Genomic DNA, 20,147 nt, shown 5'->3' with positions numbered 1-20,147 from the left:
TTCTCTTCGTCGCATTCAGGTACACCTATCAAACATAGATTAGGTCTTTTCACGTAGTCCCACATTTCTTGGAGACTTTGTTCATTCCTTTTTACCCTGTTTTCTCTATTCTTGCCTTCCCGTTTTATTTCACTGAGCTGATCTTTGACCTCTGATATCCTTTCTTCTGCTTGGTCAATTCGGCTGTTGAAACTCATGCATGCTTCGTGAAGTTCTCGTGTTGTGTTTTTCAGCTCCATCATTTCACTTATATTCCTTTCTATTTTGTCCATTCTCATTAGCATTTCGTCAAATCTTTTTTCAAGGTTCTTAGTTTCTTTGCATTGGGTTAGAATATGTTCTTTTAGTTCACAGAAGTTTCTTACTACCCACCTTCTGAAGTCTGATTCTGTCATTTCATCACACTCGTTCTCCCTCCAACCTTGTTCCCTTGCTGGTGAGGAGTTGTGATCCCTTTTAGGAGGAGAGGTGTTCTGGTTTCGGGTGTTTTCATCCTTTTTGCGCTGGTTTCTTCACATCTTTATGGATTTGTCCACCTGTCGTCTTTGTAGTTGCTGGCTTTCAGATTGGGTCTCTGAGTGGATGTTCTGTTTGTTGATGATGAGGTTATTTCTGTTTCTTGCTTTTCCTTCTAACAGTCTGGCCCCTCTGCTGTAGGTCTGCTCAGGTCCACTCCAGGCCCTGCTTGCCTGGGGATCACCTGCAGCAGCTGCAGAACAGTAAGGGTTGCTACCAGTTTTCTTCTTCTGCTATCTTTGTCCCAGAAAGATACCCGCCAAGTATCAGTCTGCTCTCTCCTTTATGAGGTGGCTCTTTGGATATACAGGGGTCAGGGAGCTGCTTGAGGAGACAGTCTGTTATTTATAGGAGCTCAAGTGCTGAGCTGTGAGCTCCGTTGTTCATTGAGAGCTGCTGGGCAGGTACGTTTAGGTCTGCTGCAGCAGAACTCATAAACCGCTTTTTGTTCCCAGGTGCTCTGTCCCAGGGAGTTAGGGCTTTATTTATGAGTTTCCCTTATGCTGCTGCCTTCTTTTTTTTTTTTTTTCTTCAGAGCTGCCCTGCCCAGCAAGGGGGCAGCCTAGTCACTTTCTGCCTGTAGCGGCTTTGCTGAGCTGCTGTGGGCTCTGCCCAGCTGCCGAGTGAACTTCCCTGCAGTCCTGTTTATATGGGTGTGGTTAGAACTGCCTTGGCAATGGTGGCCCCCCTCTGTTATGGCAGACTCTCTCTGTAGTGGCGGGTTGCCTTGGCAACAGCGGGCTGCCTCAGCAATGGCAGGTTGCCTTGGCAATGGGGGCTGCCTCAGCATTGGCTGACTACATCTGTAGTTTTGGACTGCCTCGGTAATGGCCGACGCTCCTCCCCACAGAGCTGGACCGTCCGGGGTTCAGCTGCGCTTGCTGTGAAACTCTCAATCCAGAGAGTTTCTGACTGCTGTTCTTTTGTGGGGGTGGGACCAGCCTAGCCTGATCGCCTGGCTCCCTGCCTCAGAGCCTTTTTTTTTGTTTTAAGTTGGCGTTCCAGTTGCCTGTTGAAGAGGCGCCAGGATCTGTGTGTTTTCCTGTGTGGCGACTCACTGTGCTGGCTTAAACAGCGGCACTGAGATTTGTGGCCCTTTTTTTGCCCTGGAATCTACTCTCCTGGTTCCCTGTTCAGTCCCCTTTTTAAACAGATGAATGGGCGACTTCCCGTGGCTCCAATCACCAGCCAAAAGGGCACCCGGACCAGTGTATTCTGTATGGAGAACCGCTGTGCCGGGGCGCTGACAAAGCAGCCATGCGAGGCAAAGCAGCGGAGCCGGCCGACACAGCTGCGCTGGCCGAAACAGCCACGTTGGCGACCCGTGGAGCTCCTCCGCCTGGGAATTTCCTAGTCTGTGGGCAATAAAAATGCGGCGTCCACTCACCCTCTGCGCTTTCACTGGGAGCTGCAATCCTGAGCTGTTTCTAAACGGCCATCTTGGATCTGTGGTCACTTTCTGTATTTCTTTTAAAGTCTTCATGCTATTCAGTTACAGGTCTTTGATTCCTGGGACTAAAAAGGATGCCAAGTCCTGCTAAGTCTTAAGTACTGTCCGCAGTTAAAGCCTCATCTTCAGACCTGGCAGAAGATGGCAATCAAAAGGAACCGTTCATGAGACACGGGGCCAGAAGTTAAAACTATTAAATCCCTCTAGGCCCCAGGAGTATTGTGGCAGAGGTGGACACATGAGACTGTAAGAGCTGTTTTTGACAGATAAAATTTGTTCAGAGTTTCTCTATAAATTAAACATTAATATCAAAGGCACACTAATGCAAGACCAGCATCCAGGCCTCTATCTCAGATTAACAAGGTTTTCTTGGAGAATTAACCCACTTTTATAGAAAGGTTTATAAAAATTATATCTTATGGTCAAGATGATGAAAATTTAATAGATTTGTTTATAAAATTTGAGAGACAGTTTTAATTGGCCTCATGCAGTCGTTGTAAAGGCCTGCTATTTCAAAAATTGTCTCCTCTCCCAAAGAATAAAGGGTCTTGCTTCTTTTTGAGACTATTGAGTTATCACTTTGGCTGAATTAATGACTTTGTGAAACAATGACTTGTAATCCTATCTTGTGATATCAGATGTTTTAACTTTTTAATTTTATTTTTAATTATTTATTTTTTTAATAGAGATGGGGTTTCTCCATGTTAGCCAGGCTGGTCTTGAACTCCTGACTTCAGGTGATCCGCCTGCCTCCGCTTCCCAAAGTTCTGGGATTACAGGCGTGAGCCACTGTGCCCTGCCTTAACCTTTTTTTGTATATGACAAACTTTCCAAAATTAAATGCTAAATTGAGTCCTTTTGACCTCATTAGTTTTTTGATATTAGGTCTTGTGAAGTTTGGGAGATACATTCAGCTTACTTTCTATAATAAAATAATACAAGAAGCATTGCCAAATACGAAACGGTGTCTATTCTTCTTTTATAATAATAAATATAAATGTATTATTAACATGTATTCCAAAATTTTATGAGATTCCTGTGATTATGATATGTCTTATTATATGTTATCAGTAGTACTTAGGATTATTATGTAAAATTATTGTATGCCAAAGAAGCAATCAAATATCCCTGTCAAATTTTGTCTTTAACCATGGCTGTTCTATGAATTTTGTCATCTGTTGTTGTTGTTTTATTATTTTATAGAGTGGTTCATATAAAGGAGTACTTTAACTATAGGTTTCTGATAACTTTAGAGGTTGTGTCATTGGAATAGAGAGAAAAACTTCCAGAACTCCCATAGGGAACTGACATATTCCGTATTCATGAGGATTGGTGATCCACAATCAAGTAGATTAGAAGTTAATTGCATGGATTGAACTAACAAAAGATTGAACTAATCTTTTATGACGTTTTGTTAGAAACATTTGATGATTCTGTTTGTTTTGTTTTTCAGTCAAAAAAACTTTCTCTTCTTTTAAGCTATTTACAATGTTTAACAATTGAATAAAGTATACTGTTATGAGCAAGATTTAAAACATAATTCCTTTCTCTCAACCTAATTTCTCCAAGTTTTGGAAACTATTTTGTGAGTATTCTTAATTTATGACAATATAGTTATTTGCAGAAATTGAATACGAATCTTTTCTTTTATAACATGGCTTAAGTGGAGAGAGCTGAAAGCTTAGTCATGTAAGAAGCTGCCTTTTGTTCCTAAGCATGTAGCTACAGATAAAACGTTAAATATATCCACAGGTAGCTGCTCTACATTCACTTTAACTTACATAAAGTGCCAATTTACTATGGGAGAGAGGAACACGTAACTGAATATTACCCTACTTGCTCTTATTTCTCTTGCAACAAGTGCATTCAGTAATGTGACCATACCCACCCTCTATCTCCTCCAATCTGCTTTTACCCTTTAAATGCTGAAGGCCTCAAAATCATCTTTGAAGAAAGGCACAGACTTGTCTCTAGGGCATGTCCTTAACATTGGCAAAATAAACTTTCAAATTTAGTGAGACCTGTCTCAGATACTTTTTAGTTTTCACATCATGAAATTCAGGGGAACAAATTAAATGTAACAAATCCCCAAGATACATGTATTTTCATGAACATACCTCTACCGCTCAACAGGGTATCTACCAAAAGAAATATAAAAATGAAAAAATAAACTGAGGACTCTTTTCTCACTAGCACAAAGAATCTTAATTTTTTTTTTTTTTTTAATTAGACTAGTGAAGAGAAGGGAAGAACAAGGAATAACTTTAAATTCCCCTTTTCACTTTAAAAAAATTCTTTTGGTTCAGCTTATGCAAGATTTTGTATCCATGTAAGAATTTAAGTTTATTTAATGAAAAGCATTGCTGGCTGGGCGAGGTGGCTCACGCCTGTAATTCCAGCACTTTGTGGGGGCCGAGGTGGGCAGATCACAAGGTCAAGAGATCAAGACCATCCCGGCCAACATAGTGAAACCCCGTGTCTCTACTAAAAATACAAAAATTAGCTGGGTGTGGTGGCACATGCCTGTAATCCCAGCTGCTTGGCAGGCTGAGGCAGGAGGATTGCTTGAACCCGGGAGGTAGAGGTTGCCGTGAGCCAAGATGACGCCATTGCACTCCAGCCTGGGCAACAAGAGCAAAGCTCTGTCTAAAAAAAAAAAAAAGTATTGCTAATGATTTAAAGCAATTAAAGCAAAATAAATTGCTAAAGGGGTATCATTTATTGAGTTAGATAATACAGATTTTTCTGTATTAGTAATGTCTATTCATTCGATTTTTAAAAAGACACCGTTTGAATTAGGTTACCACAAAGCAGATTTACATAGAACTGTTAACTGGAGAAAAACAAAGTTTTTTATGTGATAGGAACAGAGGTATTCTTTCCTCGATCATAAGAAAATGCGTGTTTTTAGAAGGTAAAGCTATTAAGTTTACCGAAGCACAGAACACTTTAAACAAAAACTCTTTATTTTTCAGAAAACGGTGTGATCTCTCATTTTCTATTCTTGGCATAATTTTTAATTATTTCCAGTGAAACCTAAACCTCCTGAATGCCTTTTAGTTTCATCCAGAGTTTGAACTTCTATTTATGAGTAAAAAAAGCTGTGCAATTTGATCACCTTTTTTGACTTCAAACCTTTCTTTACCGAAATTAAGCACTACAACACCAACATTTCTTTCATAATTTTCGTCTGTGACACCAGCTCCTTTATCTATAAAGTGTTTTGCAGCAAGTCCAGACCAGAGCCACTCCTCCATAACATCCAGAAGGAAGAGCTATCTGAATGTTCATTTTCACAAGAGCTTACTCTATAGATGGTATTGTATAATCATAGGCTCTATACAGGTCATAGTTCACGGCTATCCAAGACTCTTGGGGTCCGAGCCATGGCATGTGCTTGGAGAGTGGGCAAAGCACAGCTGCATGCTGCCCTCTTCAGCAGGCGGGGCCTGCTTCCTGGTGGAGAAATGGCTGCTATCTTTTCAGAGCAGGGCATGGAAGAGCAAAAGATGAGCAGAGGAAAGGGCCCAGGGTACGAGAGCACAGGATGAAGCCAAGCTCACTTTGATTATGTGGCAGTTAGCACCAGTGTCTCCATTCTGCTTTGGTCTGTTCTGCTGGGGCCTGGGGGCAGATCTTAGTCCAGAACAATGCATCTCATGAATTCATTTAACACAAACGACCACATTTTGTAAATGGGCAAAAGGTATCAATAGACACTTCCCCTAACTGGACATACACATGACAAATAAGCACATGAAAAGGTACTGTCCATCTCATCTGCTAAGAAATGAGAATTAAACCATGATGAGATAGCATAACATATATTTGAAAATGACTGAAATTTTTTAAAAAAGTTATTACTAAGTGCCAACAAGGATGAAGACACACTTAAAATCTTATATTCTGCTAGTGGGAATTACAAAATGGTACAATCACTGTGGAAAATGATCCGGTAATTTTTTCTAGTTTTGCAGTTTGTACTGCATTTATTTTTTTTTTTTAAACTCTATTTAATTATTTTTTGTTTCTTCCCAACTTCTATTTTTGCTTCAGGGTACATGTTCATGTTTGTAACATGGGTAAATTGCATGTCATGGAAGTTTGGTGCACCAATTTTATATCACTCAGGTAATAAGCATAGTACCAGACAGGAAGTTTTGTTTGTTTTTGAGACAGTCTCACTCTCTCTCCCAGGCTGGAGTGCAGTGATGTGATCTTGGCTCATTACAACCTCTGAGTTCAAGTGATTCTCATGTCTCAGCCTCTCAAGTAGCTGGGATTACAGGCATGCACCACCAAGCCTGGCTAATTTTTGCATTTTTAGTAGTGACTAATTGGATTTCACCATGTTGGCCAGGCTGGTCTCCAACTCCTGACCTCAAGTGAGTCACCCACCTCAGCCTCCCAAAGTGCTGGGAGTATAAGCATGAGCCACCGTGCCTGGCCAAGATAGGTAGGTACTCCCATCTCTACCCCCAAGTGGGCCCCAGCATTTATTTTTCCCTCCTTTGTGTCCATGTATACTCAATGTTTAGCTTCTACTTATAAGTGAAGGCAGAATCTTATCCACCTTCCTTGCTACCTTCCCTATGACGTTCTTGCCTGAACACCTGTACAGGTGCCACTAGTCACATTGAAAGCCAGTATGTTCCTGGGGGCAGATGCCAGACAGGAGGCAGTGAAAGGCTGGTTCTTTTCAAATTCCAGCTGGCATGTCCACCAAGGAACCATTTCTCACGTCCTAGGAGGAACTGAGGATTGGTAAGAATTCAGCTTCATGAGAGGGCTGCTCGTCTTCTACCTTTTATGAAGGAATGGGATTCCTGAGAACCATCCCTTTGCCTGTTCAGTCCTCAGCTTTGGATAAGAAGCTCGTTAAAATCATACTGCAGACATGCTAGTGGCTTACCCAAACTACTATCTAATTTCAGTGCTATAGCCCAAGAATCAGGAGATTATGGATAAAGCAGACTCCACTGACACCCCACTGGAAAAACATAGAGTGTTTAGAGGACTCCCAGGGAGAGGGGACCAGGTGTCTAAAGTGACAGTCCAGAATGTCTGTGCCTGTGGGACAGGACCCAGGGTGAGCAGTGGAAAAGTCAGGGAGCTTTTGCAGGGGATAGGAATGCTCCATGTCCTGGGGAGGGCAGGTGATTCTGTGCAGCGTCCAGAGGGAGCAGGGAAGAGCAAGCAGCAGGCTAGGTTCCCAGAGGTGGAACAGAGGGCACATGAGAAGGACCAGGTGAAGGGTGTTGTAACTTGGGAAAGTGTTCGGGCCAGACAGAAATGCTGGCTAGGAGTGTATTTGTCCCATGTGCTGAAGGAGAGAATCCAAGATGTGGATGAGCGCTTGTAGGCTCTCCCATAACACGTTCCGTAGTAGCTGCTCAACAGAAAGCATCTACTTTTTGTTCATTTTATCACCACGGAAAATCTTACTTTTTCTTACAGTTGGCCAAATAACACTTGAGAAAAGCTAATTAGAATACTTTTTTTTTTTTTTTTTTAAATAGGGTCAGCTCTGGCTCTCCCAGCCAGGCAGAAAACCACCTGGCCAGTGGCATCTGGGCCTAACATCCCAGCAGATTGATGCTAATCTCTCAGGAAACCCCTGCAGATGATGGGTATCCATCACTAACCTTGTGTGCTGGGTTCAAGTTCACTGAGACAAGAGTACAGGACACCTTCTATTCCTGCCCCAGGAGGAGATGCCTCTCTGTTTCATCCACCACCCAAAAGGAACTGCTGAACAGTTTTCCCTTCCAGGCTTTTCTCTCATGCTCCGAGAATGTGGCTCTGGCCCCAACCCGCTTCATTAGAATCAGCTCGCCTAAATGTTACTGCTGTTTCCCAAAGCCCAAAAGGCCATGGATCAGGGCATGTACCCTCCACCACTGTCTCCTGTTGTCCCACCCCCTCACCCCTCTCTTCTTTTTTCCTTTAGATCTTAGGGGGCACCTGGCCAGCTTGGTTACATGAATGCAGATCCTAGACTCAACCACCCTAAGCTTATTGGTGGGTCTGGCTTACCTCAGCATCTCCACTACTAATGCAGGACCTTCCAAATAGCAGATGCTCAATGAATGTTCTAGGAAAACATCAGCCAGTGAACAGGGGGACTTCTTTATTCATATTTCATTCTATTACATTCTCAAAGAAGCCAAGCGAATCCAGGTACACATGTATATTTTTTAACACTAAGATGTACAAGGAAGGCAAGAATTAGCTATTGTTTAATTGGGTTGGGATGGGTAGGGAATAGGAACTCTTGCACCGACCCTGGCCACATGCTCCAGGACTTTCACATAGCTGGTTTCCGCGAGGGCCCTTGGACCCCACAGGAACTCATAGCGTGCAGGATCACTGCCGGGCACCTGGCGGTAGTCGAGGTACTTTTCCTGCACCCAATCTTGGGTGAGCAACTTCCTGAGCTCCCCATAGATACTACGCTCCATCCCAACATACAGCCCCATCTCACTCAACCCTTCCCAGATTGCCTCCTCGGGGACGCAGATGCCCTTCACTACGATCATACCAAGGACCGTTATCAGGAGGCCGGTCTTGGGTGTGCTCTGATCATCACCCAGCAGACCATCATAGGAGAGGCCCAGGCAGGTGACAAGGAAGTAGATGTGGCCAGCGGGGTCCACTTCCTTCACTTCAATGCCAAAGACCACTTGCATGTACTCAGAGGCTTTGCTGAAGATCATAGGAAAGTAGTTGCTGTAATTTTTGATGACACTCTCCAGCATTTCTGCCTTTGTGACTGGCTCCTTGATTTGATACTTGCAGAGCAGGAAACCCACTAACTCATCCACTTTCTCATCAAGTGCTTCCCAGAGCAGGGATTCCATGGGAGCTGGGTCTGGCGAGGTGCTTGGCCCCTCCACTTCATTGGTGCTGGAACCCTCACTGGATTGGCTCCCTAGGGGGGTGTCGGTGACAATCAGGGAAGAGGAGGCACCCTGAGGAATCTCGGGAGGACTCGGCAACTCAGCAGCAGGCACCTCCTCCAGGGTTCCCGTGATCAGAGTAGAGGAGGAGGAAGTAGCCTCCTGCTCCTCAGCTGTGGGAACCTGCACATCCACAAGCCCCGGTGCCTCTCCTTGGGCCTGAAGGTCTTCTTCAGGCTTGCCGGGCTGACTCTTCTGCCCAAGAGACATGATAACTCAGGTCAGGGCAATAGCCGAGTGTGGGTAGGAGCTGGGCAATTGAGACCCACAGGCCTGGGGAGAGAGGGAGCGTGTGAGGGGTCTCAGCTGACTACCGCAGCCTGGATGCCCTAACAAAGGCCTACTTACAGGTCTCCTTCAGTGCTCCTCTGGGGCCTCCTGACCTCCTGGCTGGCCTGTCCCCTGTGAACCTGAAGGAGGAAGTGAGAGGGCATCTCAGGGTGCAGCCTCCTGGCAAAGGCAAAGGCTCCGGCACTGACAGAAGGGCTGGTAGAGCCAGGTACCATGGGGTGCCTGCTCTTCTGATGCCAGAGGGGCCCGTGGTATACACACAGGGGAAACACCACGTCAGCTTGACTGCTGGTACTGCCTGGGCCTCCTATGCTCTGTGATTGAGGATACTGCCTCAGACCAGGGCCTCACAGCCTGGTTCCTGGAGCTACCAGAAGAGAGATTGAGGGGAACTAAGGCTGCAGACTGCAAGCACAGCCCCAGCACCCCAGTGCCGTCAGGAGGGTGGGCCTGACTGAGCTCCCCGCTATTTTGCACAGATGGTCCTTTCTCTGCTCACTGAGCGCCCTCACCTTTCTCCTGGCAGGGCCTGGATCCCGCCCTTTTGCTAGTCTGAGAGAGTTTCTGATCAAGAGCTCATATCTCTGATATGGAACAGAAGGACACAAAGGGACCCGCATGGGGCCCCGCCTGCCGAAGGCCTACTGGGAAAAAAGCAATCATCACTACACAAAATGCATTGGGGTCCACGTGTTCTAGGTTGAGGATCCTGCTTGGTCCTCATCTTGATGCCTGCAGGTTCTGGAAGTCTCCCTATGCTGACCTGAGGCCACTTCCTTAATCCAAGGAGAGATCCTCAGGAGACACTGGGAGAGCAAGTGAGGGGATTCCATCCACTCACCTTTGCCTGCACTTCCCAAGGCTGACAGAAGGTGCATGGTGGGGTTCAGTCCTGTGTGTTTGGTGAGGGGTGTTTTTTGAGTCCCTGACTCATGGCAGGGCGTTAAACCCTCCCTCTGCTGACCTGAGTGTAGCCCGCTAAGACCGAGGCCTTCTCCTCCCTGAGACCAATGAATCCGGTATAAAACAGGGAGCCTCAGCTTACAGTCCTGCTCATGCTCTCTGGGGTGACAGCAGAGGCAGGGCAGCTTTCTCTTGGGCCCCCATCTGCCTTTGCCTGTTAGGAGAACTATCGAGGGTACCCTCAATCTTCCCACAGTGTTGTCACATAGACTCTTGGTAGATTCTTGGACCACTGAGTCTGTTGGCCAGATGGGGGTCCTTGTTTTGTCCTGAGTGGTGCTCTGAAAGAAAGGTCCTCGCTTCCCTGAGATGCCAAGAGAGAAGTGAGGAGCCAGCACATCTGATGACCATTGGGTGGGGTGTCACTAGGGGCTGACAATGGATGACATTAGGGGCTGTCCCTGCTTGTTCTTGAGTGGTGGGTTCTAAGGTCTTCCTGGGGGTTACTCATCTTTTCCCCTGATGGAGCCTGCCCTTCCCCAACCCACAACACCCTGACGTGAGCGGACATCTCCCCTTACCACCAAGACCTCATCTTCCTGAGTTTTCCCCAACTTCCTGCCCACAGTGCAAGTGAGAGTGCCCCTTAATGCCACCCTCGATCAGGTTCTCCCAGAGCTAATAACTGAAGGTAGCCAGACTCTGTGGGGTTCCTTCTTTCTGGGCCAGGAGTACCCGCAGTCATCAGTACTCAATTCTGCACACCTTGGGTCCTGCATACCCTCTGGCCCCGTCCCTCTGTTGAACAGGTGTGGCTCCCTCTGCTGACCCGTGAGTGACACCGGGATCACGGTTCTCACCTTCCTGAGACCTCCCATCCCCAACCATGTGGCAGAAATGAGAGCATGCCACATGTTACCCATGCCTGAGGCCTCCCAGGACTGAGAACGGAAGTCAGGCTCCACAAGTTCCCTTTTTCTTTGGGCTGTGTAGGTACCTTGTTACCTTCAGTCTTCAGCAGACTTCCACCCTTTGACTTCGGGCAGGCCCTGGATTCCTCCCTGTGCTGACCACTGTGGCTCCCTCTGCTGAGCTGAGGATGCCCTTCAGACCAAGGTTGCCACCTCCCTGAGACCCAGGAGGCAGAAGGATGGGGGCACTACACAGACACCCCTGCATGGAATTCCCAAAGCTGACAGAAGGAGCAGGTGTCATGGGGGTTTTCCCTGTCTGGGTGTCCTCCTGGTATTCGTATTTACTCCACGAGAAGCCATGGCCCTTTCCTTCCTGCTGAGCCGTGGATGTGTCTTGTATACCAAGGCCACCATCTCCCTGAGGCCCCCAACCAAGGAGTGGGGGACCATGTCCCTTCCCCACAGTCTTACCCCGGGTGCCCCGGTCTGAGAGCAGGGGCAGGTTTCCTGGGTCAGCAATGGGAGGTCTGCTGAGTCCTCCCTCAGGGCTCTGGGGCGCTTCCCTCTGGTGACTTGAGAGTCCACTCCTCAGACCACAGCCCTCTCCTTTCTGACACCCTAAAAACGCAGCAAGGATGCACCCTGTGAGGCCACAGAGCCTGGGACTGCCCAGGGCTGAGGTCTCCTCTGATCTGGAGTCCGAGATCCCCTGAGTCCTCCCTCTTCCTCTTCTCTTTGACTCCTGGCAGGGCTGGGCACCACCCCTCCGCTGACTTCAGTCTCAGTCTCTGGGATTCCTGAGGCCAAATGTGGAGGCGCCTCAGTCTCAGACAGGGGTAGGGTGGGCCCCCTGTTCTGGGGTTCTTGGTCCCCTCAGGCCTCCCTCATCTCCCAGCATGGCCGGGGCCCCTCCCTCTGCTCCTCTGAAGCCATGTTCGTGATACCAAGCCCCTTCCCAGCATCGGTCCCAGATGCGGATGTCAGAATCAGCGTCTCAGGCCACCATGCCCGGGCGCCATGCCGAGGGCTTCCCGGAGTTGACAGCAGGGGCAGAGATGCGCTCTGTGGGGCCTCAGCCCTCCCTCAGGGTCCTGATCTTGATGCCTGGCAGAGCCTGGGCCCTGCCCTCTCCTAACCAGCCCTGCCCTGGCCTCACCAAGCTCTCACTCCAGAGACCCGGGGGCTTAAGGGGCCGGGTGGCCCAGCGTGAGAACTCCGCCCCCCACGACCCCTGGTGGTCCAGGGCTGGCAGCAGGGGTGGCGCTAGATTACTTAGGGTCCTCTATCTGGGGCGGGGGCGTCCTCAGCCCTCACTCAGCGTCTCACCTGCCCCCTCACAGAGCCTGGGCCCGCTGCCGTCCGCCGATCTCAAGGCGGTCTGTCAGAAGCAGAGTCTGGCTTGTCTGTCACCCGTGCGGCTGCGTCAGTGGCGTCACAACCGACCATCATCCGGGGCTTCTCTGGGTTGACAGCAGGGGCGGAACCGGATTCCAGCGGGGAATGGAAGGCTCTGCCAGACCTCACTCACCTTGAGGCCTGGCAGAGCCTGGAACCCCGCCCTCTGTGGATGGTGTCTGCTCCCCTCAGACCAAGGCCCTCACGCGACTCCCCTGAGATGGCAGTAGGGGAAGGGAGTGGTCGGGGTACAAGGCTGCCGGGGTCTTTCAGGGATGACAGGAGGGTCAGAGCTGAATTCTGCAGCCCCTCTATGTGGTGTGGGTGGGCTCTAAGTCTCCACTCAGGAGGATCCTCCTCCCGACTCCTGGTTCTTTTAGGAGACGCTCTGTTTCTGTCACCTCGGAGCATTTGCACAGCTGCATCATCCCTTGCATAGAACGGCTGCGGGTCCCGGGCTAGACGCTCCCTGCAGGGTTGTAGCACCCACGATTGTAGTGACCTCTGGGAGAAGAGGCACGCCTTCTCACCGTGGGTCTTCCTCAGCCAGAAGTGGCCTTGCAAACCTTTTGTACTAAAGGATTTATTTTCACACTGAAGAGGCTGAGGAGCTGCAAGAAATCTGCGGAGGTCCTGAGTTTTGAAGTTATCTAACATTTCATAGTCCGCTTTAGTGATTTGCATATTTTAATCCTTATGTAATCCTCATTCCTATAGTAAGAAACCAATTTTACATCTGTGCCAATTGTATATGTGCATTATGGATGGTATATGCAGATCATATTTACGTTTGTATGCATAAACGTGCATATGTATGTATGCATGCCTACATCATTTATGTATAACTACATGTACTCATATGTATATATCTTCACATATATTTATACACATATGTATGTAGACTATATGTACTTATTTCATCAAACAACATCTACTCATACTGTGTGTGATTCACTCCTACCATTCTATCTCTCTCTCATTATATCTATTTGGTTAAAATAGTGACATACTGGAAGGCCAGTCCTTACCTACTCTTTGTTTCTAGTTGTTATCAGAACAACTCTGGAGCCACAGGCTCTCAATCAATCCCATTTTTCTGGGGTCCTGATATTACCCCGGGGCTACTGGCATCATGTTATGAGGTGCAGACCCCGATTGTACATGGATGTGAGGTGGTCTTTTAAAAATTTTCCTGCAACTCACCCTGTCGTCTGCAGTGGCTGCAGATCTCGACTTTCTTGCCTCTCCACCCACCTGAAACACAAGTACCCGTTCAACACAGTCTTCAATGTTCCCCAGGGTTTTCTCTGTTTTGTTGTTTAGACTTTGTTGCTGATATTGTTCTTTTATTTCTCTTTTTCCCTTCTATGTTTTTCCAGAGTTGATTTTGGGCGTAGAGCACAGCAGCCTGGGCTTTATTGTCATACGTTTTCCCCACCCCCGATTCCCCTGAACCCTGACCACGACAGATATTTTTACTGTCTTTATAGTCTGGCCTTTCTAGAATGTCAAATAAATAGACTGGTTTATAATCAGCTATATGACTCTGATGAGCACTCTTAAATATAGGTTTCTAAGAACCTTAGAGATTGTGCCATTGGAATAGAGAGAAAAACTTGCAGGACTCTTATAGAGAGAGCTGATGTATTCAAGAGGATTGGTGATCCAATATCAAGCAGAACAGAAGTGAATTGCATGGATTGAACTAAGAGAAGACTGAAATAAGCGTTTACGAATTTTTACTTGAAACCTGATGATTTTGTTCGTTTTGTTTTTCAAAGTCAAGAAAACTTGCTCTTCTTTCAATCTCTTTATAGGTTTTAAAAATTGAGTAAAGTATATTGTTGTGAGCAAGATTTAAAACATAACTTCTTTCTTTCATCCTAATTTGTCCAAGTTTTGGAAACTAGTTTGTGAGTATTCTTAGTTTATGGCAATATACTTATTTGCCTAAGTTGAATAAGAATCTTTTCTGTTGTAACGTAGCATAATTGGAGACACTAGTTATTCAAACAAGGCTTTGACTGAAATACCATTTTTTAGATTGCCTTGAGAAAATGAGGCTGACCTATAGAGCAAATAGAAGCCCCTTGGAAAAACTGACCTCATGCCTTGTCCTTTACAGAATCTTAGCCTGTGGTAAGTAAATAATGTTACGTTCTGATAGGCTGGGAACCTCAAGTTTTCTTGGGACCCCAGAAAGAGAGGAATTAACTCAATTCACACAGGTATCTGCAAGCACAGATAAATCCTTGGCTGACCTTGAGGCTTTTAAAAAGTTCTAATCTTAGGTTCCTAATGAGAAAGGCTCCAGCAAAGCCAATTTCAAAAAAGAGAGAGAACCTATATGGCAAATGATTATTCTTGCTTCGTGTTATGCAAATAATCAAGCCAAGTGTAATAGGACTACAATTTATTTTACAAATAAATCAGTCCCTCTGTGATTTTGTCTTTAATAAAATTGAGGAATTCAAAAGAAAAATTATGTTACAAAATGAACTATACTGTACCTGTTATTAGATTCTATTCTCGCCTAATGTCTTTCAATTATTAGTATTTTCTGCAGTTTGAATTGAATTCTAAAATTTTTCCTATATATAAGTCTATAAAATAAAGTTTCCAATTTATTTTGCTTCTTTTTCCCCCATTTCCCCATTTTTGTTGATTTGAAATTGTTAAAAATGAAGCTGTGCTTTTCTTAATGCCCTGTGAACTGGAGCTAGACAACTTCAGCTTCAGGAGAAAGCAGCAGCAACCTATTGATATACATAAGCTGCTTTCATTCCTATCGACTAATATATGGATTTCACAGTAATATGCCCTATATGAGTTTTCTAGGGTTTTTCTCCATTTTGTTTTTTTGTGGTTTTCTTTCTCTCTTCCTATCCCTATTTTTCCTTCGTAAGATGTGTGACTTCACAACCTGTTAAAAATGAGCTTTCGTAACAATGTGGGGCCTATTTTTCTAGGAATCAACTGTCCTAGCCATGAGTGATCAGACAAAGCAGAAAATCAGAAACTCATTTTCTTTGTAAGTGCTGATATGGTTTGATTCTGGTCCCCACCCAACTCTCATCTTGAAATATAATCCCCAGGTGACGAGGGAGGGACCTGATAGGAGGTGATTGGATCATGGGGGCAGTTTCCCCCATGCTGTTCTCATGATACTGACTGAGTTCTCCTGATCTGCTGGTTTAAAATCTGATGGTTTGGCAGTTCCCCCCTTGTGCTCTCTCTCTCTACTGCCGCCATGTAAGACGTGACTTGCTCCCCCTTCACTTTCTGCCATGATTGTGTTTCCTGTGGACTCCCCAGCCATGCGGAACTGTGAGTCAACTAAACCTCTTTTGTTTATAAATTATCCAGTCTCAGGTAGTTTTTTATAGCAGTGTGAAAATGACTAATACAAACGCTTTATCTGAAAGATTTTCAAAAGAAGAGAGGGAGAAATGTGAAAGAAACATAAAAATGTGGGACCCTAGTTCAGTATGCCAGGAGAAGGAAATGAATCTGAATGCTGAGTCGTGTAATAAGCTGCCTTTCCTTTTGCTCTCAAGCAGAAAGCTACAGATAAAAGGTTAAATATATCCACAGGTAGCTGCTCTAGGTTCACTGTATCTGATGTAAAGTGCCAATTTACTGTGGGAGAGAGGAACACATAACTGATTATCCCCCTACCTGCTCCTACTCCCCTTGCAACATGTGCAATCACCAATGTGACCATACCCACCCTCTGTCTCCTCCAGCCTGCTTTTCTCTGTTAAATATTGTAGCCCTCAAAATCATCTCTGGAGAAAGGCACAGACCTACCTTCTGGGCATGCCCTTAACATTGGTAAAATACACGTCCAAACTGATAGAGAGCTGTCTCAGATACTTTTTAGTTTTCAGATGAAATTCAGGGAAACAAACCAAACGCATCAGATTCCCAAGATACATGTCTTTTCAAGAACGTACCTCTACTAGTCAATAGGATATCTACCAAAAGAAATATAATAATGAAAAAATAAACTGAGGACTCTTTTCTCACCATCACGAAGAATCTTAAGATTTAAAAAAATTAGACTAGTGAAGAGAAGGTTACACCAAGGAATAACTTTAATCTCTCTCCCTTTCATTTTATATTTCTTTTGGTTCAGCTTATGCAAGATTTTGTATCCATGAAAGACTTTAAGTTTATTGAATAAAAAGTATTAATGATTTAAAGCAATTAAAGCAAATTAAATTGCTAATGGGGCATCATTTGTTGAGTAACACAAGTTTTTCTGTATTCGTAATTGATATACACTTAATTTTTTAAAAGACACCATTTGAATAAGGTCACCACAAAGCAAATTTGCATACCACCGTTAATTGGAGAAAACCATAAGAAGACATTTTATGTGATCTGTACAGATGTGCTCTTTCGTCGATTGTAAAAAAAATGCAGTGCTTTTAGAAGGTAAAGCTATTGAGTTTACAGAAGTACAAAACAACGAAGCACTTTAAGCAAAACTCTTCATTTTTCAGAAAAAGGTATGGCTTCCCATTTTCTACTTTTGCCAAAGATTTTAATTCTTTCCAGTGGAACCTAAACCTCCTGAACGCCTTTCAGTTTCATCCAGAGCTTAAACTTGTTTATGGATAAAAAAAATCCGTTTACCAAAAACTTGTGCAATTTGATCACTTTTTTGACTTCAAACCTTTCTTTACGAAAATTAAGCAGGACGGCACCAAAGTTTCTTCTATGATGTTCATTTATGACACCACCTCGTGTATCTATAAAGTGTTTGGCAGGTAGGCCAGACCACTGACGCACTCATCCATAGCAGCCAGCAGGAAGAGCTGCCTGAACGTTCATTTTCACAAGAGCTTACTCCGTAGATGGTACTGTATAATCATAGGCACTATACAGGTTATACTCTGCGGTCAGCCAAAACCCCTGGTTCAGGGCCATGGCATACTTGGAGAGCAGGCAAAGCACAGCTGCATGCTGCCCTCCTCAGCTAGTCAGTCCTGTCTGCTGGGGGAGAAATGGAAGTGTCTTTTCAGAGCAAGGCATGGCAGAGCAAAAGGAGAGGAGAGGAGACAGCCCAGAGAACAAGAGAGTACAGGATGAGCCAACGTTCGCTTTGATAAAAGGACAATTAGCGCCTGTGTCTCCATTCTGGTTTGGTCTGTTCTGCTGGGGCCAGGGGACAGACCTTGGTCCAAAACAATCACCTCCCATGAATTCACTTAACACAAACAACCAAATTTTGTAAATGGGCAAAAGATATCAATAGACACTTGCCCTAAGTGGACATAGGCATGACTGATAAACACAGGAAAAATTATTGTTCATCACATCTATTAGAGAAATGAGCATGAAACCAAAAAGAGGTAGCATAACACATATTTGAAAACGAATGAAGATATTTCATAAAAGATATTATTAAGTGCCAGCAAGGATGAAGGCCAACTTAAAACCTGATATGTAGACAGTGGGAATTACGAAATGCTCCAACCAATGTGGAAAATGATTTTGAAATTCCTTTTGTTTTCTAGCTTTACAATCTTTGCTGCATTCATGTAAAAATTTTTAAATTATTATTATTACTTTTGGTTCTTTGTTTCTTCCCAACTTTTATTTTTGGTTCAGGGGATACACGCGCAGGTTTGTTGCATGGGTATGTATTGCGTGTCACAGCGGTTTGGTGTACTGATTATTTATCAATCGGGTAATAATCATAGTGTCAGATATGTAGCTTTAAATTGTCACCCTACTCCTACCTTCCACCCTTCACTTTAGTCGTTTCCCGTGTCTATTTTCCCCTCCTGTGTTTTCATGTATGCTCAGTGTGTGGCTCCTACTTGTAAGTGAGAACATGCAGTGTTTGGTTCTCTGTTCCTGTATTAATTTGCTTAGAATAATGGCAATAGCTTAGAATTTGTTTAGAATCATCCTTTCACTCCTTGAGGAAGTCTTGGTTGTTGATTTTGAATAAGTGCTTATATGTATTTGTGCACACAATTTTGTCTGTGTGAACCTAAATTTCCAATTCATGCAAAATCTAGGTGTAAGATTGCTGAGTCTAATGTTAGTTCTATGTTTCGCTACATAGGAAACAATCAAAAGGCCCTATCTTGCAATATAACCATTTTCTACTTTCCCAGGAATTAACGAGAATTTCACATCCTCCCCAGGATTTGGTATTTTCAGGGTTTTGAAGGTTATTCATTGTGTTAGGTGTGTAGAGAAATTGTACTGCTCTTTATATTTGCATACTCACTGAACAATTATGATGATTATCATTCTTATATTTAGTGTTTCAGTCACAGAAGAATCCATTTTCCATGTAATTCTGCTTCCTGGTATTGAGGAAGAGTATTAGAATCCTAGAGGTGGGTGCTAGGCAGGCTCATGGTTCCTTGGGGGTTGTTGCTTCTAGCTGTGTCATTTACAGAAGAAAGAAATATATGTGTGTTTATTAACCTGCCTATAAGTGTTTATGTGTGCACCCTGTGTATATATATTACAGGTTGAACATGAGTTCTTCCTGATGTCTGTGACACTACTCTAATACCACAAGGAGCTTCTATCCCCTTCCTTTGTTTATCTATAAGTACCTACTTCAACAGTGAGAAATCTACCTCCACCATCCTTCATCTATGTAATTAGTCGGTCTATGGGTGTAGATGGATAGATAGATAGATAGATAGATGATAGATAGATAGATAGATAGATAGATATAAAGAGATAGACAGATACATAGATACATAGATAGATAGATAGATAGATAATTAGTCTCTTGTCACATTGCTGTAAAGAAGCACCCAAGACTGGGTAATTTATGAAGAAAAGAGGTTTAGTTGAATCACATTTCTGCTTCTGTACAGGAAGCATGGTGGCAAAAGCCTCAAGTAACTTACAATCATGACACAAGGTGAAAGGGAAGCAGGCACAGCTACATTTGGAGGAGAAGAGAGAGAGAGAGAGAGAGAGAGAGAGAGAGAGAGAGAGAAGGAGGGGATAGTTTCACACTTTTTAACAACAGATCTTGTGAGAACTCACTCAACTCCTTGAGAACAGCAAGGAGGAAGTCCACCGCCATGATCCAATCACCTCCCACCAGGCCATCCTCCAACACTGAGAATTAGAATTCAACATGTGATTTGAGTGGGGACGCAGAGCCAAACCATATCGTTCCACCCCAGCCCCTCCCAAATCTCATGTCCTTCCTCACATTTCAAAAAATAGTTAAGTCTTCCCAACAGTCCCCCAAAGTCTTAACTCACTCCAATATTAACTCAAAAGTCCAAGTCTAAGGTCTCATCGGACACAAGGCAAGTTACTTCTGCCTATGAGCCTGTAACATGAAAAAGACATTAGTTCCTTCCAAGATACAATGAAGGTATGGGCATTGAGTAAGTACTCCAGTTCCAAATGGGAGAAATTGGCCAAAACAAAAGGGCTACAGATAACTTTGAATTCTAGCAGGGCAGTCATTCAATCTTAAAGCTCCAAAACTAGTCTCCATTGACTTTATGTGTAACAATCAGACCACATGATTGAATGCATGGGCTCCCAAGATCTTGGGCATCACTGACTCTTTGGTTCTGCAGGGAACAGCCCCTCAGCAGCCTTTATGGGCTGGCATTGAGTGCACGCAGTTTTTCCAGGCACAGTTTTCACAGCTTTGTTTTCTTAGTATTTCTTTTTAAGCATTCTCTGTAGATTTTGGACACTTCATATTGTTTA

General features: G+C 44.6%; 1 protein-coding gene and 2 pseudogenes across 1 annotated transcript; all 3 read right to left on the bottom strand.

Moving 5' to 3' along the window:
* Positions 1-4,982: 4,982 nt before the first annotated feature.
* Positions 4,983-5,462, bottom strand: LOC108284234 (annotated as a pseudogene).
* A 2,743-nt stretch (positions 5,463-8,205) lies between these two features.
* LOC108284233 (melanoma-associated antigen 8-like) lies at positions 8,206-9,337 on the bottom strand. Its single transcript, XM_017500905.2, has 2 exons — positions 9,274-9,337; positions 8,206-9,198 (listed from the first exon to the last, which is right to left on the bottom strand). Exon 2 carries the CDS (start codon positions 9,133-9,135, stop codon positions 8,206-8,208), a length of 930 nt encoding a protein of 309 aa, XP_017356394.1. The 5' UTR covers positions 9,136-9,198; positions 9,274-9,337.
* Positions 9,338-12,401: 3,064 nt separating this feature from the next.
* Positions 12,402-20,147, bottom strand: part of LOC119467270 — a 10,259-nt pseudogene continuing 2,513 nt past the window's right edge.

This window comes from Cebus imitator, unplaced genomic scaffold, assembly GCF_001604975.1.
Source record: "Cebus imitator isolate Cc_AM_T3 unplaced genomic scaffold, Cebus_imitator-1.0 Scaffold273, whole genome shotgun sequence".
Classification (NCBI taxonomy): Eukaryota; Metazoa; Chordata; class Mammalia; order Primates; family Cebidae; genus Cebus; species Cebus imitator.
The sequence above is the reverse complement of the archived record's forward strand: the minus strand, read 5'-3'. Positions and strand labels throughout refer to the sequence as shown.

Bases quoted from the DNA above. Each gene is read 5' to 3' on its own strand.
- LOC108284233 (XM_017500905.2), bottom strand. From the start codon at position 9,135: ATGTCTCTTGGGCAGAAGAGTCAGCCCGGCAAGCCTGAAGAAGACCTT.